Source organism: Rhamphochromis sp. 'chilingali' (genome assembly GCF_963969265.1).
Source record: "Rhamphochromis sp. 'chilingali' genome assembly, chromosome: 21".
In the NCBI taxonomy this organism is placed as follows: domain Eukaryota; kingdom Metazoa; phylum Chordata; class Actinopteri; order Cichliformes; family Cichlidae; genus Rhamphochromis; species Rhamphochromis sp. 'chilingali'.
The window spans coordinates 24,467,721-24,493,052 of NC_137949.1; the positions used below are offsets into that span (position 1 = coordinate 24,467,721).

General features: G+C 41.8%; 1 protein-coding gene and 1 long non-coding RNA gene across 6 annotated transcripts in view; one reads left to right on the plus strand and one right to left on the minus strand.

Moving 5' to 3' along the window:
- meis2a (Meis homeobox 2a) overlaps window positions 1-17,755 on the minus strand; it is a 79,789-nt gene extending 62,034 nt beyond the window's left edge. For 2 of the 5 annotated variants that reach the window (XM_080871689.1, XM_080871690.1), the window contains exons 1-8: window positions 17,577-17,753; window positions 16,422-17,275; window positions 15,694-15,920; window positions 13,959-14,100; window positions 13,624-13,674; window positions 13,180-13,230; window positions 12,516-12,665; window positions 4,257-4,371 (exon numbers count right to left, since the gene is read on the minus strand). In XM_080871689.1, coding sequence (XP_080727815.1) covers window positions 4,257-4,371; window positions 12,516-12,665; window positions 13,180-13,230; window positions 13,624-13,674; window positions 13,959-14,100; window positions 15,694-15,920; window positions 16,422-16,433 — 748 coding nt within the window. In that variant the 5' untranslated portion in view covers window positions 16,434-17,275; window positions 17,577-17,753. Of the gene's footprint in view, window positions 1-4,256; window positions 4,372-12,515; window positions 12,666-13,179; window positions 13,231-13,623; window positions 13,675-13,958; window positions 14,101-15,693; window positions 15,921-16,421; window positions 17,276-17,576 lie in introns of all 5 variants that reach the window. The other 3 variants (XM_080871688.1, XM_080871687.1, XM_080871691.1) reach the window with 3 other exon arrangements.
- A 72-nt stretch (window positions 17,756-17,827) lies between these two features.
- Window positions 17,828-24,900, plus strand: LOC308390023. The gene is made up of 3 exons (XR_013970383.1): window positions 17,828-18,546; window positions 23,535-23,655; window positions 23,755-24,900. It is a non-coding gene; the product is annotated as an uncharacterized lncRNA (long non-coding RNA).
- Window positions 24,901-25,332: the final 432 nt, after the last annotated feature.

Here is a 25,332-nt window from a genome sequence, read left to right on the forward strand (position 1 = left end):
CATACCACAACACCATCAAGCGCAACGTGCTCCCTTGGAGCTGAACACTCAAGCTCTCCCTCTCTTTCCTCCCTTTCTCTCCATCTCTGCCTCTCTCAGTCTCTCTGGGGAGTCGGTCTATCCGCAGAGCGTGGGGATTGTTCAATTGCTGAGAAAATGTACAAAATGCTTTCTCCTCTCTTCTGTTGAGCCTTGTCCATCTACAGTAGAAGCTTGGAACAGTACAGAAAGCCCCTTTGCTCGGCACTCAAGATGTCAACGTGGATTTGGTCTTCATGCATAGCTAATAATTACAAGTGTGGACTGGAGCTGCGGCATGCTCAAACGCACACACACACACACATATGCACATACAGAAGGAGGACAAACGCATTACCTACCATGCTGAATCAGTGTTGGGGATTTACTGTTCATGACTGAGTGCATTTGACTTTACTGTGTTTGGTGTGGGCAAACGTGTAGAGTATTTCATCACACTGCTCCATCACACTTTGGATGCTTACCATATAACAGACACCTGCTTGGAAACGAGTGCTATCTTAAGGCACGCACATTCATCAAGTTTACCTCCCTGCAACTGATGTCTATGATGTTTCAAGATAAGCTTGGAAAAGCTCCAAAGGACTGTTAATCAAAATGATGTGAATGCAGAGCCAGTGTAGTTATTGTGTGTTACCTTCTGAACTGGCTCCCCTTGTATTTATTTATCTAGCTAGAACATAGGGAGTCACTCTCTGAGAGTCAGAGCGTTGATTTTGCCCCGAGGGCGATAACTCATATTTCCTTTTTTGGAGGGAAATTCTGAGAAAAGTATTTTTTTTTTTTAAGTCTGTTAAGCGGAGGGATTAGGGTAAGGATGCAGATCTGAGAATTGTACAGAAAACTTTTTTTTTAATATGTGTCAGAACCTTAGCTGGCACTCTTTACTGACAGCTACGAACATGCTTCACCTTGGTTTTCTGCTTGACAATAAATTATTCCACACGAGGGATAATACATATTTGCGCACTTGTTAAATTGCTTTTTGGCGCAGGTTCAGAACAACGCTCAGCACTGAGATACAAGCCAAAGACTTTAGAAGAGGACTGTGTTCAAAGCGACCCTCTTGAGTCCTGTATGACGGTGCTTACAGCACTTTAAAAAAAGAAAGAAAAAGAAACGGTAAGCAAGTGATACAGACGTTTATTCTCGTGTACATCCCCTAACAGGGAAAGGCAAAAAAAAGCAAAGTGGACTTGGTCACTGTCAGAGATCCTTTGATATTTCTGGGACAAATGGACTGGTGTCATATTTCATGCAAGGATGTTTCTAGATTAAAATTTGATTTCAGTGTTTCTCAAGCACGGATAGAACACACCTTTTAAGAGGAAAGACGGCAAAAAAAAAAAAGTTGATGTTTTTCTTGGCAGCCGAAACCTAAAAGCGGCGTGGATCTCACGCGCTCTTTTACTGTGCTCCTCTCTCACTTTCTCCCATCTATTCTGTCTTCCTCAACCGATCCACATTGTCACCCCTTTTAACAGGGGCCAAGCTGTTAAAGACCCCATTACTGAAGTGAAGCCCACATTTCACATTTTCTCTGTGGACTTGAGAGTGCGGACTACAAATTTTATGTTGAAATGTATCGACATAGGAGGCGAGATCATGCATGGAGCGGAGTGAAGGAGAAGAGAGTCGAGGCGGGAAAGGTGGAGAGGTTGGAGAGGGAAGGCTCTGTCAGAATGGAAGGGCCAGAGTCGGGAGTCAGCGAGCGCTTCAAGCGTTAACGTAATTGCAAGAATGTGAAAAATGAGGCGGCGGGGCTCCCGAGCGAAGCGAAAGGTCAGAGCATGCCTCACACAAAACAACTGGCTAGAGGACGGCCTCATTAGACCATTAAATCAGCTGCCCTTGGTCTTTTTCCCTTTTACTCTCTTAGTCATTTTTCCTCCCTGATCCTACTTTTTCACCTTCTCTGCTCTTTAACCTTTGTACTTCTGTGGTTCTTCAGCTTTGTTCAAATCTCCACTTCTCTTCTAAGCTGCTTAGTTTGTGTTTTTTCTAGCGGCTAAATATTTTTGAGCTGGTGGATTTTGCATTTAACACTGCGTGCAGGTCAGGCTGTGGACCTGATCTAGTCTAGGTCTATCTTGGCCCAGAACGCGGTGCTATACCGTAACTGTCTTTGGCCCGTATTGATTGGCTGTTACTGGATACGGTGGGGAAAGGAGTCGATAAGTGCTCTGTGGATTACAGGTCACTTGTACTTATGTGTGTAAGATAATCAATAGGCAGTGCATTTCTTTCTCTCATCCCCTTCCTCTTTCGGTTTCTCTTCATCTCCCGTGCTTCTTTTGCAATTACAAAGAGGAGTGCAAAAACTCTACGTGTGCTCTGTCCTCTGATCTGTCATGCTACGTTTTTAACTAATACTATGACTTCAAAGCAGAAAATCCATTTAAATCACAGCAATTTCTTGGATTTTTCTTTTCTAAAGTTTTAAGTATAGTTCAACTCATACATCACTTGGCCAGTAAAATCGGCCTATATTGGTCGATGTCGAATATATTAGTACTGTCTGATATATACGTATATTTTTTTGCATAACATAATGCAGAAAATGTCATCACATAGTTTGTTGACAGAGCAGCTCTGTCTGCATTGCTAATGCTCTCAGCACTGTCTGCGGAGCACATGTAGCAGATTAGCATTAGAGCTGAGCAGACGGTTTTGCAGAGTAAGTTTCCACCTAGTTTGCGGTTAAATAAATAAACAACAATGTCATCATTTTCAATATAACCCTAACATACTGCACGTATACCTACGTGTATGAAAATGAAGTATGTCATTTTCAGACAGATACTGTATTTGCATGATCCAGTATCAATCAGGTCCTAGTTTTAAGACATTTGAGACATTTAAGACATTTGTTGCATAACAAAATGTCCTGTTTATGCGGTCTGTGAGCATGCAGGGCACTCTGTAGTGTCTTTAACCAACAGATAGTTCTGCATCTGTCACAATGCCTAAGTAGATTTATTAAGGGTCGCATTATGATCAAGAATTCTTTCCTTGAACAATGTTACTGAGACATATCCTATTACTTTACCAGTCTTAGTTATTTTTCCAACCAGGCTGTGATTCAACTAGTTCTGACACAACTGACCACAGATGTCTGCTGTGGTCAGTAATGTTTCAGGGGCTTCCGTCTAAGGAGCAGGAGATGATTTAAATAGCCCCACCACAAAGTACACATCATCAATACATTTGACTGCTTATTGGCAAAATGATAGCACAGAACAGGCAGAGCGAGCAGCTTTGCTCTGTGAGCGAGCTGGTATCGGTGTGTATCTGAGTCTGCTTCTGTGTTTAGACAGCGTGATGAAATTTCATGAAAAACTCTGGACACTGCCAGAGGGCACCCATGGATACAGAAGAGACCCACAAAAGCACACATCTCTGGTGCATTCAAAACAAGATGAAGACAAGAGAAGTGGGGTCAGGAACTCTTCATCTGCTCTCTCGGTTCAGGCAGCAGATTTCACTTTTAATCGACTTTAATTTTACACGAATTTAACGCTCGCTTTCATATAGAAACTTACCTAACAGCACGTACATTTGACAATTTTCATGTCAAAACTGATACCGACCGTGACAAAAATACGAGGCAGGTCGCTGTGACTCAAACACACTATCTGTATTAAATTCAAATGCATTTGTTTTGAAATGCATTATAAGTGTTTGGCAGGTCGTGTAGTAGATAACACAAGGCTCAGTGAGACATAATTAGGGGCTGTTGTGCAGGCAAAGTTAATATGGTTTAAATTCAAGAAAGAACTGGCAGAAATATACTATTAATCACCAGCTTTTGTTCAGCTCTCTAAATAGCAACACTTTGGAAAGCCTTTTACTAGGTTGGTATGGTATTCCTGTGGCTGTTGCTGGTATTTCAGTGCGAGTACAACAGTGGATAAGCATGTTCATTTTTAGGTGTGACTGTGTTTACATGGATGCCAGTCAAAAAATTGGATAATCCAAAGTGCAAAAGGAAAAGGACTGGGACATGTGTAAAGAGAGATGTGCCACCTATTCACTATAGAGCTCACATTAGACAGGGTTAAAGTGAAGAGTTGGCAAATCCATGCGTGATGATTAATATGTCCTGCATAAATCTATGTATGTTTATGTGCTAGGGCTTGAGCGCAAAACTAGACCAATGTGTGCGCATGTGTTACGAATGTGCATGCATGTGCATGCCCATTTCTGTACTGACTCACCTTGCTCACTGCTGTTGTCACCGCTTTGTGAAGCATGTCCCCCGCTGGAGGGCCCCGGTGTGCCGGCTGAGTGTGTGGAGGTGGCGTCATCGTGGTCTCTCCAGGAAGCTGGGTTCTGAGGTTTGAAAAAGGAGAAAGCGAGTGTGGGATCCATCCATCCATCCGTGCATCCAACCACATTCCCCATCCAAACCACAAACCAGGAGCAGAGAGAGAGCAGGGAGGGGGAGAAGTTGGAGGAGAAGAAGATAGAGAGGAAAGGAACACAGAGAGAGAGAGAGAGTTCATATGAGAATGCTGGAAATGTGAAAGTGACATCTGTAAGAGTCTAAATGCATCGTGAAGGTCCTTGGCCTGTTTGTTTCCGCAGCTTTTTTTCTCCTTTATTTCCCAGCTAGCAGATAATCAAAGTAGCTACAGTGATTGAATAGAAACAAACGAATACACCAACGCAACTGGCTATAAGTCAAAACGCTGTAATCAAAGTGTTTCATTAATGTATGAGGGCAAAACAAAGCACCGTTAATGTGGCATTTGATTTTGAACATTGCAAGTAGAGCGCTTGTGAGTAATAGTCTAAACACATATGGCGGAGCCCAGTGCAGTTCATTTGTACCATAACCAATTGAGACTTCCGTGTCAAGTGAGAAATATAGAGGTAAAAAGTCCAAACACACCACAGCCGCCATTAATCATTACCACTGTCAGAAATGAAAATAAGATATGACAGTGATTCTCCTGCTAATCTGCCAAAAATGTGTACACGCCCACACTGACATACACACACGCCCACAGAGGCTTGCTGAAATACACTTATGCACACATGCTAATGACATAATAGAGCAAGAAGTATAAACACAGATGCACGCACACTCACTTTCATATATACAAAGGCATCGTGAAAAGAAGTGTTAAAATCCCTGCTGGCTAACTTCAAAGAAATAACCATAAACAAATTCATAGCTTTTAAGTTGACTTTATTCTCTCCTGCCCTACGTCCAGCTCAATTTCTCGGCTCCTCTTCTCTTTCCTGGTCATTCCCACTCCCCTGTCAGTACACACAGGGAAACAGGATTTTCTACTGTACAGGAAAGGCTTTATCAGAGCCACATGAAGGCAGACTAGAGCTGGAATTTCCTCTGCCATTCAGGCAATAGAGGGACAGACTGATCACGTCATATACTACATCTGTGCCCACAAACACAGACTCAATCGGCTACGCACTCCAAACAGCCTCTCGCACAGAGTTGATACGACATCCTAGCTCACGCAGCCCTCGCTAGTCTTTCCCAGTTTAACATGTCACCTGAGTATGATGACAAAATGTTGGCAAACTTGAGCCTAACGTTGTCTGGGGCCCGAGAGAAGCAGCCCCTTGAGCAGAGCCCAAGCCAAACAAACACAGGCCTGCACCAAGGCTTCCCACAAACCTCAACCCACTTCTCAGTTCCCGCTACGTGTTTTTTTCTCCCTCAAACACACATAAACACATATACATACATATGAAAGTAGAGGGAAAACGTACATGCCACAGTATATTCCTAGAAACAGACCGTTTTTACCATTTTGTCCAACTTGAGCAGAGTTTCTGATGAACTTTTCCCTCAGTCCCCACCAGAGAGGAGCCTGCCTGCTTGCCTTTGTGCCCCAGTCAGAGTAAGCTGTACTCGAAGAGGACAGACAGGATAGAGCCTGGAGACTAATCGAGGTTCGCAGGGAAACAGAGACTAAAGACACGCCGCTGCCGAGGTCCCCTGGGCACACAGTCCTGATGTGCTGGTGCTTGTTCTGCTGCGGAGGCGAGGCTGCTGCTATGCCTGTAAGCGAGGCCCTTTTATCTGCTAAGTTTTTTGGGGAAGGCGGGCTGTTTTCTCAAACAGCTTGGAGCTGAAAACAGCAGACAGAAACACACAAGACCCTTCAGACCCCGCGCTCCACTCAAGGCCCTCTCAGCGTCAGCTGTTCACCGGATGGCAATCAGATAAAGAGCTCAGAGAATTACTCAGAAGAGGGGTAAGAAGACAACGTGAACAATAGCCCGTGCGTGGGTTTTAGCCCTCCAGAGTGAGTGAAGGGGAAAGTGTCCCCGTACTGAGAGCGATGGATGATTACGATGTGTTCACTCTCTGGGCCACTGATCAACACATGGAACACTTCATGGGAACGAGGTCTGTTGTTATAGTAATTCTCTGTTATTCTCAACACAGCGCAGGCTAAGTAAAATCCCTAATGTGGGAAAAGCCCATCAACCCCCTGAAAGCAGTCTAATTTTGTCTTTGTCGTGTTCAACACAGAGGGAAGGAAGAAAGGAGAGGTAAAAATCCCAGACTCCCAGAGTGAATAGTGTGTTTAAGCAGAGCTGGGCTCTGGGCTCTCAGAACGGGCTGTTGTTGTTCCAAGAGAAGAAAATGACTGGGTTCTACTTCCTCACAATGAGACACCCACTGCCGGCGAGACACAAGACAGACCTGAAAAACTGTGCTCACTGCTCTCACACATGCCTGCTCTCTCATTCTATCTCTCCCTTTAACACTTGCCAGCCACGGCCACAGCCAGCTATGGTTTTAATGCAACAGTGGAATCGATAGGACTTAATTTAGCTATCATTGCAGAGTAATGTGTCATTTTTAATGGCGCTGGCACTAAATTAAATTCAAAGACACCTCATCTAATGGTGTAAAAGGGAATGATATTTTGCTGTGATTTGCTACCCTGTGGATTTAATGGGCCTTTATGTGGGGATGTAGATAAAGCTTTGTTAGTTTGGCTCTTACAGTGGAAAAAGAAGACTGCAGCACTTTATATGACCTAATAATAATAATAGAGTGCACACAAGACCAATGCATATGCAGTGGAGCGCACACTTCTCTTTTAGTACCTGTAAGTCACCGCTCATTCATAAGCGTGTGTACAAAACAAGACAACGAATATCAAAACAACAGTGTTAACTTTCCACACTCAACAAGGCGACAAAAGCAACAGCCTTTCCTCCCTATGAATAATTTAGTGGGTCTCTCTAAGCTATGGCGGGTGCATCATCAGACACTGCGCCGTGCAACACAAACACACACAACCATTTTGCCACAACCCCTGTGGGTCTGATAAAGTTCAAACAAGTTGCAGGAAAAAAAATCATGTCACACAAACAGTCTTCAACCTACACAAAAAGTGCTCGAATAAAACAGGGGAAGATGCAAAAGAGACAAAAAGGGCCTCCAGCCCATGTGACTATTCCCTAAAGCTGGGCATAATTAGGAGTCAAACACGGTTCACTCCATGCTCCTCGCTAATTGTGTTAAAGAGCAGTGTTACCAGGAGGAAGAGGAGAATGCCAGCAAGCAAACACACATACATGTGCAGGAGGAAACGCGCACACAAATGTACACAGCAGGACTAGATAGAGAATAAGATACAAAAGAAGAGGGGTCTCTAGAGGCAGCCTTTTCTATTTGCTGGGGTTAGCAACTGGCGGCTGCTAATACAAGTTGTAATTAACATAAAAGCAGGAGACAATATGGGAAGGAAGGCTCGTAGTGCAGCCAGGCCGCAGGAGAGTGGGAGAATGCTGCCGTCTCCTCTGCCACTGTCCCCTGTTTCTCATTTACAAACACCTGCCTGGCACAATTTCACTTCCCTCACTGCACTCTGCCTACATCCCTAGGAATTTCAAATAAAATTGATTTAGCAGCATCATTGAATTTCCCTCAAAAATTCCCCAGAAGCCTGGAGGGAAAGGGGGAAATCTGGTGCAGTAGCAGCAGTGTAACACAGGCTGAGAACGACTAACCTTGTGAGTCTGTGCGTGTGTGTGCGTGTGTGTGCGTGCGTGTGCGCGTATGTTGAGCTATCAGTGCGCGGAGCAGCTACAGAGATCCTGTGCCGAACATGTAAGGAATCGCTGACGCACCAGAAACACACGGCGCCGTAAATCATGAGGCGATGTGACATTTCAAGACACATCTTGCCACATGGCATAAACAAAGAAAGAGAAAAACTTCTCACACATTTCTGTTGCGTTGAGCTCGTAATTATATACAGCCACTTCAGAAAAGTGTAGGTGCACTTCCATTGAACGGCTAAGCACTTACAACCCCCTCAATTACCCACAATATAAAAAGTCCTTAATTTAGCAGCTAATAATTCACCACAGCATGTTTTAACAGACAAGGAGGATTGTCTGATTGTATTTATGCCTGAAAACTTTCTCTGAGGCAAAAGCTGTTTTACTCGCTGTAGTACATTATGTGTGCAAAGAAAGAAGAGATTACGTTTTTTTTTAAAAAGTGATTCATGGGTTTGGCACAGCTTAATATGATATATCCCAAAAAAATCAAATGGCAAAAAAAAATGTTATAAACACTTGTGCTTTCATTCATTCCTTTAAAATAACAATGTACAAGTTAATATAAATCTCCTGATCACTGCAGTCATTTACACCATGCTTTCAGCCAAATATAGGGGAGTGCGGAAGATGCAACAAGTTAGCATAGCCTCTCTTCAGCCACCATACCGATGATTAGATATGCCTGCCAACAAGGCCCTGCCACTGAACACAATTCAAATAGGAAATGTAAGGCCAGACATCCCACCATCACAAAACAATTGCGTAGAACAGACAGAGCGTCCCAAGTCAACAATGCACTGTTTTCATGATATCCAAACGTAGTCGGCCCTCGAGGAGGACAAAGCTAGTAGAATTAGAACACCTCCAAAACTGAGAAATTGCATGGTTCAGCAGGCAAGCTTGGCCTGAGGGCTCGCTGTCCACAGGGAGAGGGCTGCGTATGCGCTGCACTATGCATAGTGACGTACAGAAATAGGACAGGATCTTCCTGGGCACGCACCTCCACAAATACACACACACACACTTATGCACAGGCTCAAGATGAGCTATTGCATTACTTGATTAAACCTGTGACATCAGTGCATTTGACCATTGGTCTACAGCGCCCAGAGCCTTTATCAGAGCTAGGGACCTAAGCAGAAAAGGCTTTTCCTCCTGTTTTCTACAGCCAAGCAAATTGCAAAATAAGCTATACCATAACTATGAGCACTTTCACTCCTTGAGGAAAGATCTCCAAAACAAAGCAGTGGGATCTTTGAATGCAACAGAGTTTCTGTCTGGCAAATCTTAAACTATGCAGAAATTCTACTGCAGTCGCAGCATTATAATGCATATGCATAAAAGAAATGAGAACCCTTCTGCTAATAGCTTGACTAAAGAAGCGGCACAATAGCACAAGAAGACACAAAGGCTAATTCATTAGAACAGATAATACTCAGACACTGTTAATTCTATTTGTCTCCCTAATTGGATGTAGCATAGAAGAGACAGAAATTTTATTCATTAATTAAAAGACGAGAGCAAACCAGTGACAAGTGCACACACATACACACACCAACCTTTTGCAAAACTACACCACTGTGTGTGTGTTTTTTTTCCTATCACCCTTCATGTGTAATACAAATTCTATTTTTCCTTTAAATATGATTGAGTCAATCTGAGGAGGGGCAATGAGTTAGGAAACACTGGGTGGGCTACATGCTTGAGATAGTCACCGCAAGCGAATGAGGGAAATCAACAGTGTCAGTGAGGCCTTATCCTGATATATGCTGTAAGCCAATCATCTCTAAGACCACGCTGCATTCAAATGTAAATACAACTACACTTTAAAGCTCCGCAGTAAGGTATGAGGAAGGGACGGGAACGAAAAAGAAAGCGATAGAAAGGAAGGGGTAACACAAACATGCACACATAAAAAACAAGCTCAACAGGCTGCCTCCTCACTGAAGAGCCTGATCTTCTCCAGAAAAACCGACTTTCACCAAATGAGATGTAGCCCAAGGCTATATATTAAAAATGCATATCAAAGCAAAGAAAAATGGACGTGTGAGATTCTAACTAAATAAATTAGCATATCTAACTATCAAGCCGCCTTCCTCTCCTCAATGAGATGCGAGGACAAAAATGAATAATAAAATAGAGCCCAATAATAGAAGTGAATAGATAGAATAAATAAATCAGGACAAGAGTGACAGAAATTGTTTCCCATCCATCGGCACAGTTTGGCAGCCAAATGCCTTTTTTGGGGGAGGATGGGGGGTGTATTGTGTCCAAATACTGAAAACACATTTTCGGCATGCAAAGCTGGACGCTTTTCAAATAGATGTGGCAATGACTGCTAGAGCAGTTAACTATTTATTACAAGGTTTTTAGATCATGGCTGCACTATACTGTAGTTTCGCTTTCTTCCCCTTTCTGCAAATATTATTCCCACTTAAGCATCATGAGGTGCACACATGTTCTCACACACTGCCCTGCACCTCTATTTATTAAAAACAATAAGCTGGAGTATGTATGCTTCCATAAATTGTAGCCATTATTTTAAAAAAAATCCCTACTCTGCACAGACACAGCTCTGAAAGCAAATAAGGAGAGAGAGGAAAAGAAAAAAAGACTTTCTCCTGCTTTAGTAAAATCCAGCCCAGCAGTTAGGTATAATAAAAAGTTCATTGGTGCCACAAAAGTGAAATAAATCCCTCAAACTTAAATAGCTAATGAGGTGGTCATTTCAAACAACCCCGAGATAAATGGCTTGTCATGCAACCTTCTTTGTTTATTGCTGCTCCTGATTTGCTTTATTGGCATATTTAATTTTCTAATTATCAAAATATTTCTTACAAGTGGACTGATGACAAAGCTGGTGTCTGAGCACTGGAGGCACCATTGGAAATTGGCTTGAGTGCCAACCATCTGCCATGAAACTAAACAGGCTAGTTTATCTAATCTCTGCACTTTAAACAACAGCATGCCTCATTTCTACACTTGTGTTGGAGGGCCACAATGTTGCCGTTTTGACCGTTTCTCAAACCAGCATCGGCATCTTCGGGCTAAACACGCTTCGCTTCACCTTGTGTGACGCGCTGCGTGGCCCTGCACAGGCGACGGGCTTTCAAAGGGAATCCACTAGGCCTATAACCAGACCCAACAGATGCAGCGCAGAGACTTTGCATAACACTTAAATCTGCTTTAATTCCTAATAGGCTTGGCCTTGTGCTGCGCAGATATTAACTAGTCACTTTGTTACACTAGCCGATTTCCCTCCCAGCCCGCCACCCCCACTAAAACATTAGCTTTATCGCAGACATAGAAGACGCAGTAATTCACAAATATGAACTTAGTACTACACTGTCAGCTCTATCCATACTGCGGAGGGGGGAGTTAGAATCTGTGTTTATTACGCCGAAAATGTACAATTTAAAGCAGACAATCGATCTTCAAATTTAAAGCTACTGTACTTCAGGTGCATATAATTGAATTTAGCATTATGGAGCCTCCAGCCATAAAGGGGGGGGGGGGGGGGGGGGGGGGGGGGGGGTCGCAGAGGAGAAAGCAACTGCAGAGCAAACCACACGGCAATCAATACGAAACAATTAAACACATTAACATCAACAGCAATGGAAGGCCTCCAGACGAACCATCATATGCCTTGTGAACTTGACATTGATGGTAAGCCTTTAGCTCTGAGGTCTCTTTCAATAGGCTACCACTTTCTCCACCTCTGCAGCAAAATCCACAGCTTTACGCGCAGGCCATATTCAGCTCCCACAGCCCCCAAATATAAAGCCTTTTTCTTTTTAAATATTGGCCTAAAGCTAAAGCTTACCGTTGATACCCTGCTTTAACGTTAAACCTGCGTAACAGATAATTGCCTCGCGTTTTTTTTTTTACGTCTTTTTTTCAGCGTGCCACTCTCCACGAACGCAGGGCAGCGATTTGCACACGCGCACGCGCACCCTTTATCACGCGCACGTACACACCCACTCAAGCCTCCAGCACGCAAGCAAGCACGGACGCGTTATGCACACATGACTGCCCCTAATCAAAAGACTAAAACAATAACTCACTCTATTGTATCACATCTAGCTTTTGACCTTAGAACATCGATCGGCAGATTTTCCTTGCAGAACAGAGCATGCTCTATTTACTGATGGCACAGCAGGGTCACACACACTGAGCAGAAGCTAAGTAGCCCCCAAAGTTGGCTCTATTAGATAAATCAAACAATGTGATTATTATAAAATTATTGTTTTAAATATATATATATTTGAATACGGTCGATTGCTACTCAAATGCATTGTTTGCTGAAAACTAAGGGCTCATGTGTCCCTGGTCTTTTTCAGCAGCAGATGCGCATGCAGACAGACAAAAACAGCACATAACAAATTACGAATACAAAAAAAGCTCGTGTTACTCACGTGATCTGCAAGATTGGTCGATGATCCCGAAAGTTCTTCGTGATCTGATTTTGAGCTGCCATCCCGTTCGTCAATAACTAGATCTATTGGCATTTTTCCTTTCAAACAACTGATGTACCGGTGGCAAAAATTGTCGCAGAGCTCGTGCACCTAGAAAGGGGAACAAAACACCTTTTCTCAGGATGGGGAAACGCTTCAGCCAGGTCCAAGAATAACTTCAATTAAGAGGCATTATCGGCGGCGAGGAAACAATAGTGAAATTGTTGCAGAGCTTATTATTCTCCTGAGGCCGGAGCAACAAGTTGAACGACGAAAAGAAATAATAATAAACAGCACGCCGTAAGCTGGCGAAATAATGAGTAGCTGAAACCAAATCTGCAGATCAATAACAATGAGCAACGTGGGCAAAGAGGTTCTAACATATTTTATCAATATCCACTTCATCTGCATCGATAGTTGGCTAAATAAAGCAGCATATTTTATGAAAATGAGCATCATCAGAACGTCTCTCGGTGCATTTATTTTCTTGTTCTTTTTCATATCCGTGATATATGTACAGCAGTGATTACCTCTAGAGCACATTTAGTGATATCGCTTACACTGCAGTCATATTGTGCGTGTGGTAGGTGAAGTTTAGAGAGCGTAAAGATATATAAAAAATTACCTTTTCTAATTCCAAGAGGTGAAACCGTAATACTTGTATGGCTTGTATCATCTGAGTGGAAAAAGAGCAAAAATAACAATTAAAATTACAAAACTGACAAGATTAATGTATATGTACATTTTTTCGCCTCGGAAGTGAGAACGGGCTGTTGTGTCATAAAATAGTTATGAGTGCACGACAGTCAGCGAGAGCATGCAAATATTATATATTTTTTAACTTCTAACACTTCTAATATGTGATTACACAGTGGTCAGCTGGGTAAGTTAGATGGGAAGATTGAACAATGACAGCGGCAAATGTGGTCACACAGCCTCAATTCTAAACTGATCTGACATCAGTGCGGAAGTCTAAATCATATGTTCACATATTTACTTCGAGATGCTGTGGACATTTCAGTATACCGACGGAGGGAACTGGAAGTGGGAGACAAAGAAGTGCGCTTACCAAATTGTCCAACTCTGGATTTGATGAAAATAAAGGTTTTTCTGCTCGGACCTAAAACAATACACCAAATGTCAAAGTTAGTTTAGCATGAAATGTGTGGAATGTGGCCCACAGCTACAACTTTAAATTGAAAAAAAAAAAAACAACAACAACAAAAAGCCAAAAAAAAAAGAAGCAAAAACTTGTGTTTTAAGTGAAAATTCTGTAATTAACAACAGTCACAAATAATTAAAAAGGGAACTTTTTATTGTAAAAAGAAAATAAAGCAAGCGGAAAACTATTTGCCGTGACGCAGACACACCATCCAAAAATATTTTTTAAACTGCAAAATTGACCTGTTTGGCAAAGACTGCAATGTCCTCATTGAAGGAGTCTGAAGAGCAGACATCGCCGCCTGCTACGCCGGGCTCCCTCGGAGTACACGTCGCCAACTCGCACTTCTCAAAAACCAGTGCGAGGAGTGGAAATAAAGGGTGACTGCAAGAGGGGAAACACGGCCTGAGTACAAACAGCACACCGGCTCTACAATGCCCACTGTAAAAAATGTCCAGTCTACCTGCGTATTAGTCGGCTCCCTGCTCTTCAAATTCTTACTGCAACTAATAATAACAATAATCATAATTAAAAAAATATTTTATCTCGATTTTTGTTTTTACTTTTATCCCGCTGTCTAGTTGTTTCTTTGTTTTTTTATTACTCTACTATCAAAACATGTCTTAAAATATGTTAAAAATGGACGGCGACAATTAAAACAGTGTGTCTGATTTTAGAAAAGTCTTCTTAGTCGTTTTCTAGTAACACATGCATGTGGACAACCCCGTTTGGTACATTTTCTTTTACCAATTGAGGTCTCATATGTTATTAATCGACTCGAGACAGACATTTCTTGCAGTGCGAAAGACAAAAGACTGAGAAGTGAACAAAACTTCAAACAAAACACAAAGCTGACTGTCGACAGATTTCAGTGGAATTTTAAGAAATTATACGGTCGCCAGGGATAAAAACAAAAACACAGAGTTACACTTAAGACGTCGTCACCGAAGACTTTAATATTATTATCACTGCTGTTTTAACACAGGCCTACATCTTCATCGTTTCACAGAGGTGAAATGTGTAAACTCTATCTTCCAGTTGTTACAGTCATCCAACATCTTGAGGCAATCGCCCAAATCATTTTAAAATGCAGATTATAATTTCAGCAAACTCCTTATTTCTATCACCAGCGATAACTGGATAAATCTGACAATGGCTTTTTAGTTAATTGTGATAAGTATATATTTAGGTATTAAAGAGAATAGAGTCAATTTCCCATATGAAAACGCAAGAAAAATAGAAATGATGAGCTAGATTTACTCTACACCACATCCCAGATTATATCGGGATTATAGCACTTACTGTGTACGTATTAGTGAGCATTATCTGTAATCTTTTTTTTTTTTTTAGTTTTGCCCTCAGTAGTAAGTAGCCTGCCAGTTCTTACATTATTGTAGATTAATGTGATAAAATTATAAAGACATTTAATGTGTTGTAACGCGCTGGCTGTGTATGTGTGTGTGTGTATGTGTGTGTGTCACTGCAAACTATTTTTGAAACCCTTTACAATATATTTGCATGCAGGAACAAGAACGTTTTAATAAGTATAGCCTGTGTTTACGATGGAGGAATATTAGTGTGCAGCGATATTACAAGGCACACTTTGCACTATGGAGCAATTGCAATGATGTTAAAAAATAATTTTTTATCATAATTCTTTGCAGTCTCTGTATTTGGAGGTTGGACTATGAACAGCGAGCTTCCATGTTATTCTACAGCTTGTATTTCAAGCTTAAGGCTCATACTCTTACTTACTGCAGGCTGCTCGATGCCTTGTACAATGAGTGTAAAATTACACATCAACAAAACTCCCCTAACCAACAATAGAGGTCCAAAATTGCGGTCAAACCTGCACAAAACACTATTTAAATTTAGTAGTGGGAGAGAAACTCCAACAAAGCAAACTTAAAGAAAAGCTGCAAAGTTGAGGGGGGGAAAGGTGCGTGAGCGCGTATAAGATCCGTGTGTAAACCTTACCCATAAATTTGATCTTTATCCCTCTTTAAAGCGTCGTTGACAGCGGAGCCCATGCTGGTGGGCATAACGTTCGGATGAGGAGCGTGGGCTCCGTAGTGCTGGCTGGCGTGCAGCGGCGGTCCGTGGTTCAGGTGGTGGACCTGGGGAAGCGGCCGGGGAGCATGCGGGTCCCCGTACATCGACGCCGGGACTCCGTCCATCCCACCATAATGGGCCAGCTCATCGTACTAGGAATTAAAATTAGAACAAAAGTCAGCCGACTTTCCGGTTAAGCTACTTTTTCTTTTCTTAACAAATGTATAAAGTAAAGCATGCCGTGTCATTCTGAACAAACTCAAAGAAGAAAGTAAAAAAAAAAAAAGCGTTCGCAGTGGAAAATTACGCTGCAGCCAGGGCAGAAAAGTGTGATATATTATATCTGCTACTCGGTGTGTCATTACCAAAAACATAATAAGTTGGGAGCTCCGCGGAACAGAGTTTGGTGGGCGAATAGATCGAATTAGTTTGGAGTCCTCTGTGAAACTGCTCCACGGCTGTCGTGGAGGCTGTCGGTAAAAGTAGAGGCTGTCACTTTGCTTGAAGAGTGAGAGCGCTGCAAAAATGTCAAATATAACTGCTTTGATGGGAATACTTTGTAAATTTGCCACCATCCGACAAGAGGTTAGCGATACGATGGCCTCCCTACAGTGGATTTGAACAGGTAAGTGTAGCAGATTTAAAAAACCTACCCTTTGCGCCATCAGGCTGCGCTCCAATAAACTCCTGAATCTGTCGTATATTTAATATCCCAGTCCCGGTTAGAAAGTGATTTAGTGGCAAGATTCCTTTTTCAACCAACTTTGCGAACTCTCCTATTCGCCAGTGTGGTTCAGTTGAAAGCGTAGCATCAGGGAGTTTTGCAATTTTTCTTGTTTACCCTCTTTCCTGGGAAAAAAAAAATAAAAAATGCGCCAAAGTGAAGGTTACAATCGGCCCATCAACAACCTGCATGTAACTAAACTGTCGTGTCTCATGGCTTTTTGCCACTCCAGCTGTCAATCAAAGCCAGAGGTTGTCAAGGTAATGAATGAATGACGGTTGGTGATGATGTTCAAGAGAAGGACGAATCTTTTTAGTCCGTTTTCATCCCGCAAGTCCGCGTCTCCTTTAATGCCTCCAGATCGCTATCTTGTTTTATTATCACTGTAAAAAAAAAAAAGAAGAAAAAAAGAAAAAAGCAGTCGAAATTAAGAGATTGCGATTCAGATCTCTCCTTTCTTTCCCCCGTAGGTATTTCGTCTATCTGGCGAGACTGAGATGAGTGAGTGTCAGCGAGTGTTGGCAGGTTGGCTGCTAGCTTGCTTATAGAAACAGAGTCAGTTCGCAGCGCTGAGCGGTGGGCGAATGAAATGACGGATCCCGGAAGTAGTGGTGGCCATAGCCAGTCCTACAGCAGCTCCAGAAAAGAGAGAGGAGAGACCAAATCTTGTGATATGCAGAGTATATGCGAGGCACAGGGACGACTTCAACTCCACACTGGGGGTAAAAAGCCAACGCAGAACAGCTCCAACTCCCACCCAATTCTTCTTCGCCGATAAGCGTCCTAAAGAAACAGCAGAAAAAGGTTGAATGAGAGAGGTTTACCAGAGCGGGCACTTGTAAACACTTCGGCTACAAATGCTCCGAGCTGAACTAAACATAACACCGACTGAATGTATCTGCATGAATTATGAAAATAATAATAACAACAATAAAATGCTACATTTAGAGCAGAATTGCGCACTACGAGTCCAAACTTTTACGCACGGCAAAATAAATATTTTACGTCTTTATTTTCATTGATAGAAAGCTATTACAACGAGATCTTATGAATGCTGACTTTAATATATGAGCACGACGCTTACTTGTTTTCTGTTTTGTGGTTATAAGCCGGTGTGCATACTCAGTATCTCAGTAATACCTCCTAATCTCACTGCTAATTATTGCTCTGGTCTTTTTAGCAATTAAACGGCGCGCAGCACCCCTCTAAGCCCAGAATGAACTTTTCCAAGCGGAAAAAAAGCTTTTGTGGAGAAAGTAATTTTGTCTGTTTCTTTCGTCTAATCCCGTCTCTTGATAGAACCTCGTTCCTTACCTCAGAGTAGTCAATTATCAAAGCTCCCCGAGATCATCAATCATGTGTGGAGATTGAAGTTTAGAGGAGGAGCAACGCTCCGGCCATCGATTGCAGTGAAGCCCTCTTTGGAGCCTGAGCACTTTTACGCTCAAAACAGAAGCAGGCCATCTATCCCCTTTAATATTTAGCTCCATCAGTGCTAATATGGCATCATGGCTGTATTGATAGGTTCTCACATAAAGGCTCCATTTATTGCTCCGTGACATTTTTTGATGGTGGGAATTAATTATTCACAGGTTAGGATTAAGGTAGACACACGCTCAGGGAGATAGGCTGTGGCTACTGCTGGAGGGTCAATAAACTCTCCCAACAAACAAAATACAAAGCAGAGCTGTTCAGGGTCGATTACGGAAATAGAAGGGTTTTTTAAAAAAATGAAAAAGATTTAATACATGAAAGCGTGACAACAGTTATGTTTGTTGGCATAAAGGGGGGTGGGAAGTGTAGGACTGCAGGCTTTGACAAACGGCTGTGTGGACATTTCAACGTGCAATACCCCGGGAAGGAGCAGCAGAGCAGTGCGCAGAGAGCCAAGGCATTCACCGTCTCCAAGTCTCTCTCACACTCTGTAAACACAACCAGCCCGGCAGACTCTGCTATTGAAGACTGATATTTTCATAAGCTAAATATTGTCGTTCATATTGATTTGTGCACTAACGCTTGACTTTTTTTTCATCCTCCTTCTTTGGACAACCATGGTAAGTAGCATAAACCTTATTGTATCTACTGCTTTGTTGTGAGCGCGCGTCCTTTCGGGGCGCAGCATGGGGAAAGTTGTGAGGCTGGACTAGACAAATGCAGACAAAATTCTTTCTTTTTAAGCTTAGGTGACGTTTGCACTATACAGCTTAGCAAATCCGAATCTTATCGTTATTTTTTTTCCTATTTGCATACTTTTAGATTTTGCGAATTTCATATTTTTTGTTGTTTTTCCCCCCACATTTATTCAGCAAAATATGTGATTTGCCCCGGAGGAGAGTGATGTAAACACCCGAAGAGCGTGTGAAAATAGGAGAAGCTAATTATGCGTGTCCAATGTACGGCTCCACAGACACACATCCTTCCCTATAAAACTTGCGGCAATGACTCCCAACGACGTGAAATTTTAAGCTCTTTTCTTCTGTGATAAATTTACTCGAGTAATTAATGAAAGCTATAAACACGAGACTTCATAAGTGACAATATTTAGGTTATTAAATCTGCTTAATAACAACTTTTTTTATGTGGCATTACACAAGTCGGTGTTTAATTTTCCAATTTCATTTTAATCATCATTCACTCAATGGTTAATTAAAATTAATTTTCCTCATAAACAAGACATGTGCCAACCTAAACTCCCCAGCTTATAACCTGACGGCGTTTACAAGGAAGATACCTCCAGGAGGACACCTAACACAGACAATTAGACTTTTTAAAGTAGTTTTATGTTTCTTCACGTTAAAGCTCTTTTCAGGTGCACAACTCCCGCGCGTTTGAGGGAGAAAAGAAAATCAGTAGATGGCATTAACAGGCGGTAAAATTTCATCTGGTGGTGTCAAATTGAGGTCAGTTTAGGGTTAAAGCTCTCGGTGTCCGTGTGGGACATGGCCAGCTGCGTTTGGATTCATTAGGGGGGGAGAGGATCCATTTCAAGGAAAACACTACTGTGACAGTCACCAGGCTAAAGATCCACTGCATGTCACATCCCAAGGTGCACCAGGACCGCCTGCGCGCCACCCGAGCACCAGCACTCCAAGTCCCACTCCTCTGTTTACTCTTTGCGGGACTTACAATCCCTCTCCCCCTCTCCTGCCCTGCAGGGCTCGGTTGTTCACACACACAAGCCTGTTGCTAAATATGGAGAGAAATGCATTGTTGATTTAATTCCCTCAAAAAGATCACTGATATGAAACGAGCTTCAAATCCTCTTAGTGACCTTAAACACTCCCGAAAAAACAATTGGCCCTCAACCGCAGGAACAAATAAAATCGCCCTAATCTTGTTTGTAACTTTGTTCTTTCTTTGGCCCACTTCAGTATTTGAGATTATGCAAATTAGGAAAGCTAATGTATAGAGAGGTTGAGATAAGACAGGCTCATGGACTGACTGAAGGAGGAGCGCGGAAAATAAAAACCTTGCAGTGTCTTTTTGTTTGTTTGCAACAGTTCCTAAAAATTATAATAATAAAAAAAATAATCACGTAGTTTGACAGAATTTTACTTCAGCATTTAATTTTGCGCTCAATAAAAACAAGTCAGTTCGACATTTTCTTGATGTCTCCAATTCCACAGAAGACTGTTAATTAATCCATAATTACCAGCTCCATATACTATACGTTTATTTATTTAATTATTACATATTTTATAATATTTTATTCATCATTTGTTTAGAATATTTTGCCCCCTTTTTTGTTTCCTTCTTTCACAAAACATTACCTCAGTCCTCTGCGTCTGAACTCTTTATGACCCCGGAGTGAAATGTGACTATAGGGTTTCAGAAAGCGGAGTGAGCAACTCAAATACTTGTAAAAGTTTCGCGACTAACTGTAAATTCTTCAGCTCCAAAGCCTCATTTTCCCCTCCACCGATTCTCGGAGCCTGGTGTCAGAGGGTTAGTAAAGGGTGGAGGGGAGAGAGAGCGAGAGAGAGAGAGCGAGGAGACCAAGACAAAACGTAACCGCGGCTTCCCCCCCCCCCCCTCCTCACAGGCTCGGTATGAAATATGCTGCCCTCTAGCGACACCTGGCGGCCACAGCGAATTCCGAGCCGTCGAGAGATTTGCCACAAAGGCAAGAAGGCCCACAAAATACGCCAATCTTAATTAAGCACATTAACACGAAATAAATCCCCAGAAAAATGACCACGCAAATGTGTTTTAAAATTAAAATTAAAGGTAGCTCCATTAAACTGTTTATTCTTGAGGTACCGGAGGTCATAAATCAAAAACTGAACTTTATAAAATGCCTTGTTTTTGTTTTACTGATTTAATCTAAATAGTGCACGCATTTTTTTATAATCTGCCATTTGTTTTCTTGTGGTGCTTCAAAAATAAATTAAGTTCAAATGTCTGCGCCCTTTATATTTGATTCTATTATAAGACGGTCACTGTGTGACACAAAAGAGGAAAAAAAAGTTGGCCTTTATCAGCCCTAGCCTGCATTTAATTTAAGGCACCGCGTATATTTTGTGTTATTGAGTTTATCTGATTTTTTATTTGTTTCTTTTTTTAGCCAATTTTGAAATCAATTCTGCAGCCACATAAATCTAAATAAACTGGACAAAGAAAACCAACAGCACTTAATAAGAACGCTCACGTGCTTATTTTAATAATAATCTGAAAATCCGGGTTTTTTCTGTTATGAGCGATTTTGAAATAAACTAATAAACAAATTCAACGTTTTACAGGCTTTTACGCAAGAAAGGCACAAGAAAGTCAGCAAATCGATTCACATCACGATTCTGGAAACAACCTCAGCACCTAAAAAACTATTTATAAAATATTAATGCTGGAAAGTGATTTAGTTTTTATTCTTCTTTTTACAGGAAAAAAAATCTTTCACGTATAAAATTATATATTGATGTATTTCCCCAACGCATTTTCCCCATACATTTATAAAAAAAAAATTCCTTTCCCCCCCTTATCAAACTACCCAAACTACTAATATTTCCCCTCCTCAGTGCGTGCAGCCGCTCTGCAGAGAGAGTCTCAGCTCTGCTCGGCTGTGACACAGTTTGAGCAGGTCACTGCCGAGCTTAGAGCCCGTCGTTAACGCCTGCTCGGATACACCAAATGCTGATTTAATGAGCTTGCATTGGGTGTTTGTCCAAGAATACCTGGTGTGCATGCGTTAGTAACGCCACAGACCGTAATCCCTGTGTTTTCCCCTGAACACGTGGCTTTAGGGGCAACCTAAAAACACTGCAAAGATTTGACTATGATTTCTTTTTCATTTCTTTCATTTTATTTTATTTCAGTCTTCCTGAACAGGTCGAAGCCTCTAAGTCCCGTATCCAGCCACATTACCACATGTAATTGAGAGAAGTTTAAGTGGAGGCCGGGAAACCGAGGAGTTAATAGCGGTGACCCTCTTGCTGTGCCTCTGTCGCTCATCATTTATCAGGCTTAAGGGGCTTAAACAGGCGACGCAGACCCACCTTTTATTACATATCAAACCCTCTCTCCCTTATCTGCATTATAGGAAATACATGCATCGTTGGCCGTTATGCGGATTTGGAAATAGAAACACGTCCAATAAAGTCGCCCTCCTCCGCTGATCAGAGGAAACGTGTCTTTAGGCGCCACAGAGACACCCCAGCGGTTTAAGTCTTTATTAAATTATCTTAATTCCCCTCTCCACTTTGAAACGAATATAAATGCGGCTCTTCTGTTGTTTGTCCAGCGCGGAAGAGAGGAAACGTGAGTGCGGAGGTCCGCCACGGTTCAAGATTAGGAGGCGAATAAAACTGTAAATGCAGACTCCAAGCGCCTGCAAACCTGCCCAGAGCGGATATAACGCGCACGACGTTAAAACTCGAGTGTGGCAGATTTTTCTCTTTCCCTTTTTTAAATTTAGATGTCAAAATATAAAATATCACAAATATAAATATATATTTGTGTGTGTGTGTACACAGGTGGCAGCTGCTTTATTGGAAAAATTAATTAAAGGTGAGAAAAAGGCAAAAAACTTCCCCAAGACAAGATATATTTAGAGGCTCACGTGACTTCCGTCATTCTTCTTTATTTATAGCGAGCTTTAATGAATTAGTACACAGGCAAACCATTACAATACCTGCTCCCTTTATCCGGTCACGGCTTTTCTTGAGATTTGTGGCGCGCGTGTGTGTAGAAAAAAAATGCATTTATTACTTAAAATTCTACCGATAAAAATCCTCTTTAATATTCCGGCATCCCTATAGGAAACGGATTAATTTTTTTTTATTTTTTTTTATTTTTATTTATTGCTGGCACAGGCTTTCAGTTAAACTTCAGGTCCATGCCTCAGTTGTCTGCTGGTTTCCTCTGAGGAGAGCTCAGTTAGTCAGCCTGAACGCAGCTGCATTCACGTGGTGCGAGGGGGTTTGATATTCCAGTCACACAACAGAGTAAACACTGCTCTCTTATTCAATAAACATCATTGATAAGGACCCCATATCAAAGCCATTTGAAATACAAAAACTAAGCATCAGCATTTATTTTTTACTTTGTTAATGAAGACATTGCATTTATTGTTGTTTACACATATATTTTAGCCTGTATCATAAATAGCCTTTATTAAAAAATGTTTTGTTTTTTTCTCTGAAAATAAATGTATTGTGTATTTTGTGATTCTTATGACTTAATTATAAATTCTTGAATCTAAATGCAATTAAAATGTTTCAAAACTCTCATTTGATTCTCTCTCTTTTTAAAAAAACATACTTTCAGTAAGTTTTCACTGACTCATTCCCCTGTCTGGTACATATAGCAAATGGCTTGCACAAGTTGAGTTTTGCTCTGTTGCCCAAAGCACGTGGAGGGGCCAGGGATCGACCCTCCAACCCCGGGATTAGCTGACACCCCGCTCTTCCCCCTATGCCACAGCGACTATAACGAATCAAATGACTCAACCCATGAGACAGCCCTATTGATTTGAATGGTGGTAAGCATGCACTTAAGTGCATCTGTTTGTAACCTGCACGGTCTGACCTTTTGCTTACTCCCTTCACAGTATGGGCCAGCCCCACTACAAAAAGCACTGCTGGACAATTTAAAACCAAATCGGACTTGCTTAACACAACACAGTTCAGCTCTTACGCATGCCCCCCCCCCCCCCTTGTGAAACAGTGCAGGTAAACAAATGCAGATGGTTTGTTTGTGTTTGTGTGTTTTGTTTTGGTCCCCCTGCTTTTTTTCTGTTTATGCATTGCCATTTCCATCTTCTCTCACAGCCCAGTACACCCCCCTCCTTCCCAAAACTCCCTCCGTTCCTCGCTCCCTCCCTCTGCTCTGGTTCTGCAGGAGTTCACATGATCAAGCAAGGTACCCGAGTAATTACCTGGCATTGTCAAATAAAGCGACCACTGATTCAAATGAGGAGTGAAATATCAAAGACCGGCATTGCCTTTGCAGCCACTACTTATCCGCACAGGAGACAGAGAGGAGATCTGAGAGCTCGGGGACCTGCAGGGAGGCAACAACAACATTCAGGCTTCCCTTCCTGGATAAATATCACCAATGGGAGCAACAGAGCCAAACATGCCCAGGTTCACTAGTAACAGCATATTTATTTGTATAACATATCCCACTTATCCATTATTAGCTTGTGTATCCTTTAAAGTGGCCACAGTGCAACTTTAACAAGATGAATTTTGCTATATCCCCGGACCCTCCTGATGTGCATCCTGCTGAGTCTCCCTCAGAGGTCAAAGGTTGGAAATTTATGAATGATATTGTACTCTGAAGCAGCAGTCACAGGCAGCACGGTTACGCCGTGTTTCCAATGTTCTGCAGCAGCACTTTTTCTATATCTCTGGATCACATACAAAGGGAGGAATAAAGAGAAGGTAGTCACCAGGATTAAAACTGAATAGTGCATTAATGTTTGGCAGTGCAAGTCCTCAGCTGCAGAACCACATAATCATTTATAATGAGCAATATTTGTTTTTGATTTTCTTCTTGCTCAAAGTATTACAGTCTAAAACTTTTTTTCCCCTTTTTTAAATCAGCACACACGCTTTTTGCTCCCACCGCACGTTTCTGCTTTCACTACATAATTTAATATACTGTGTAATTTCTTCTACACCTCAATTCAATCAGCACTGACAATGGGACCTTTGACATTTTGACACATTAAGTGGAGGTCGGCCTCAGAGAACAATGTCATTGCTCTAGAAACAGCACCTAAAGAAAAAAAAACCTCATTTCTGATCCCTTCACATTCGAACTAGACAAGCGGCATCCTGGGATTTCTGTTCAGCATAGAGAGAGTACCTGTAATCTGACTCTCCACGTCTAAATGGGAGTTGAATAGGTTACATTGTGCAACACCAAATAAAATGCTTGCAATGCTTTAGTGAGTGTTTTTCATGGTTGGAGGCGAAATGGGGTTTGTGACGATATTTGAGCGTTTAATGCTATAAACACACAGACTTCCCTCCCTCTGGCATATGGATGGCTCCCAGGGACGCTTTGCATGTAAATATTCATAGTGTGATGGGATGGGCGATTAATTATTAAGCACAGCATAGAACTGTAATACTTGAATCTTGTTTTTTTATTTGCTGTACCTGAGGATGAACATTTTGAGGTGAAATGGGTCATATTTCAAAAAAACATTCTTCCGGTGAGGCTGAAGAAATTGAAGAAAAGCTGTTAAGAAATAGAGAGCAATAATTATCAAGCAGAACATGCAAAATATGTATGAATATACATAATTAACATCATAGCTAAAAGGCAAAGAAAGTTGATGATAACAGCAGAGCACAGAAACGTTTCTCTTACATCAAAATCAGGGGCATGACCACTCT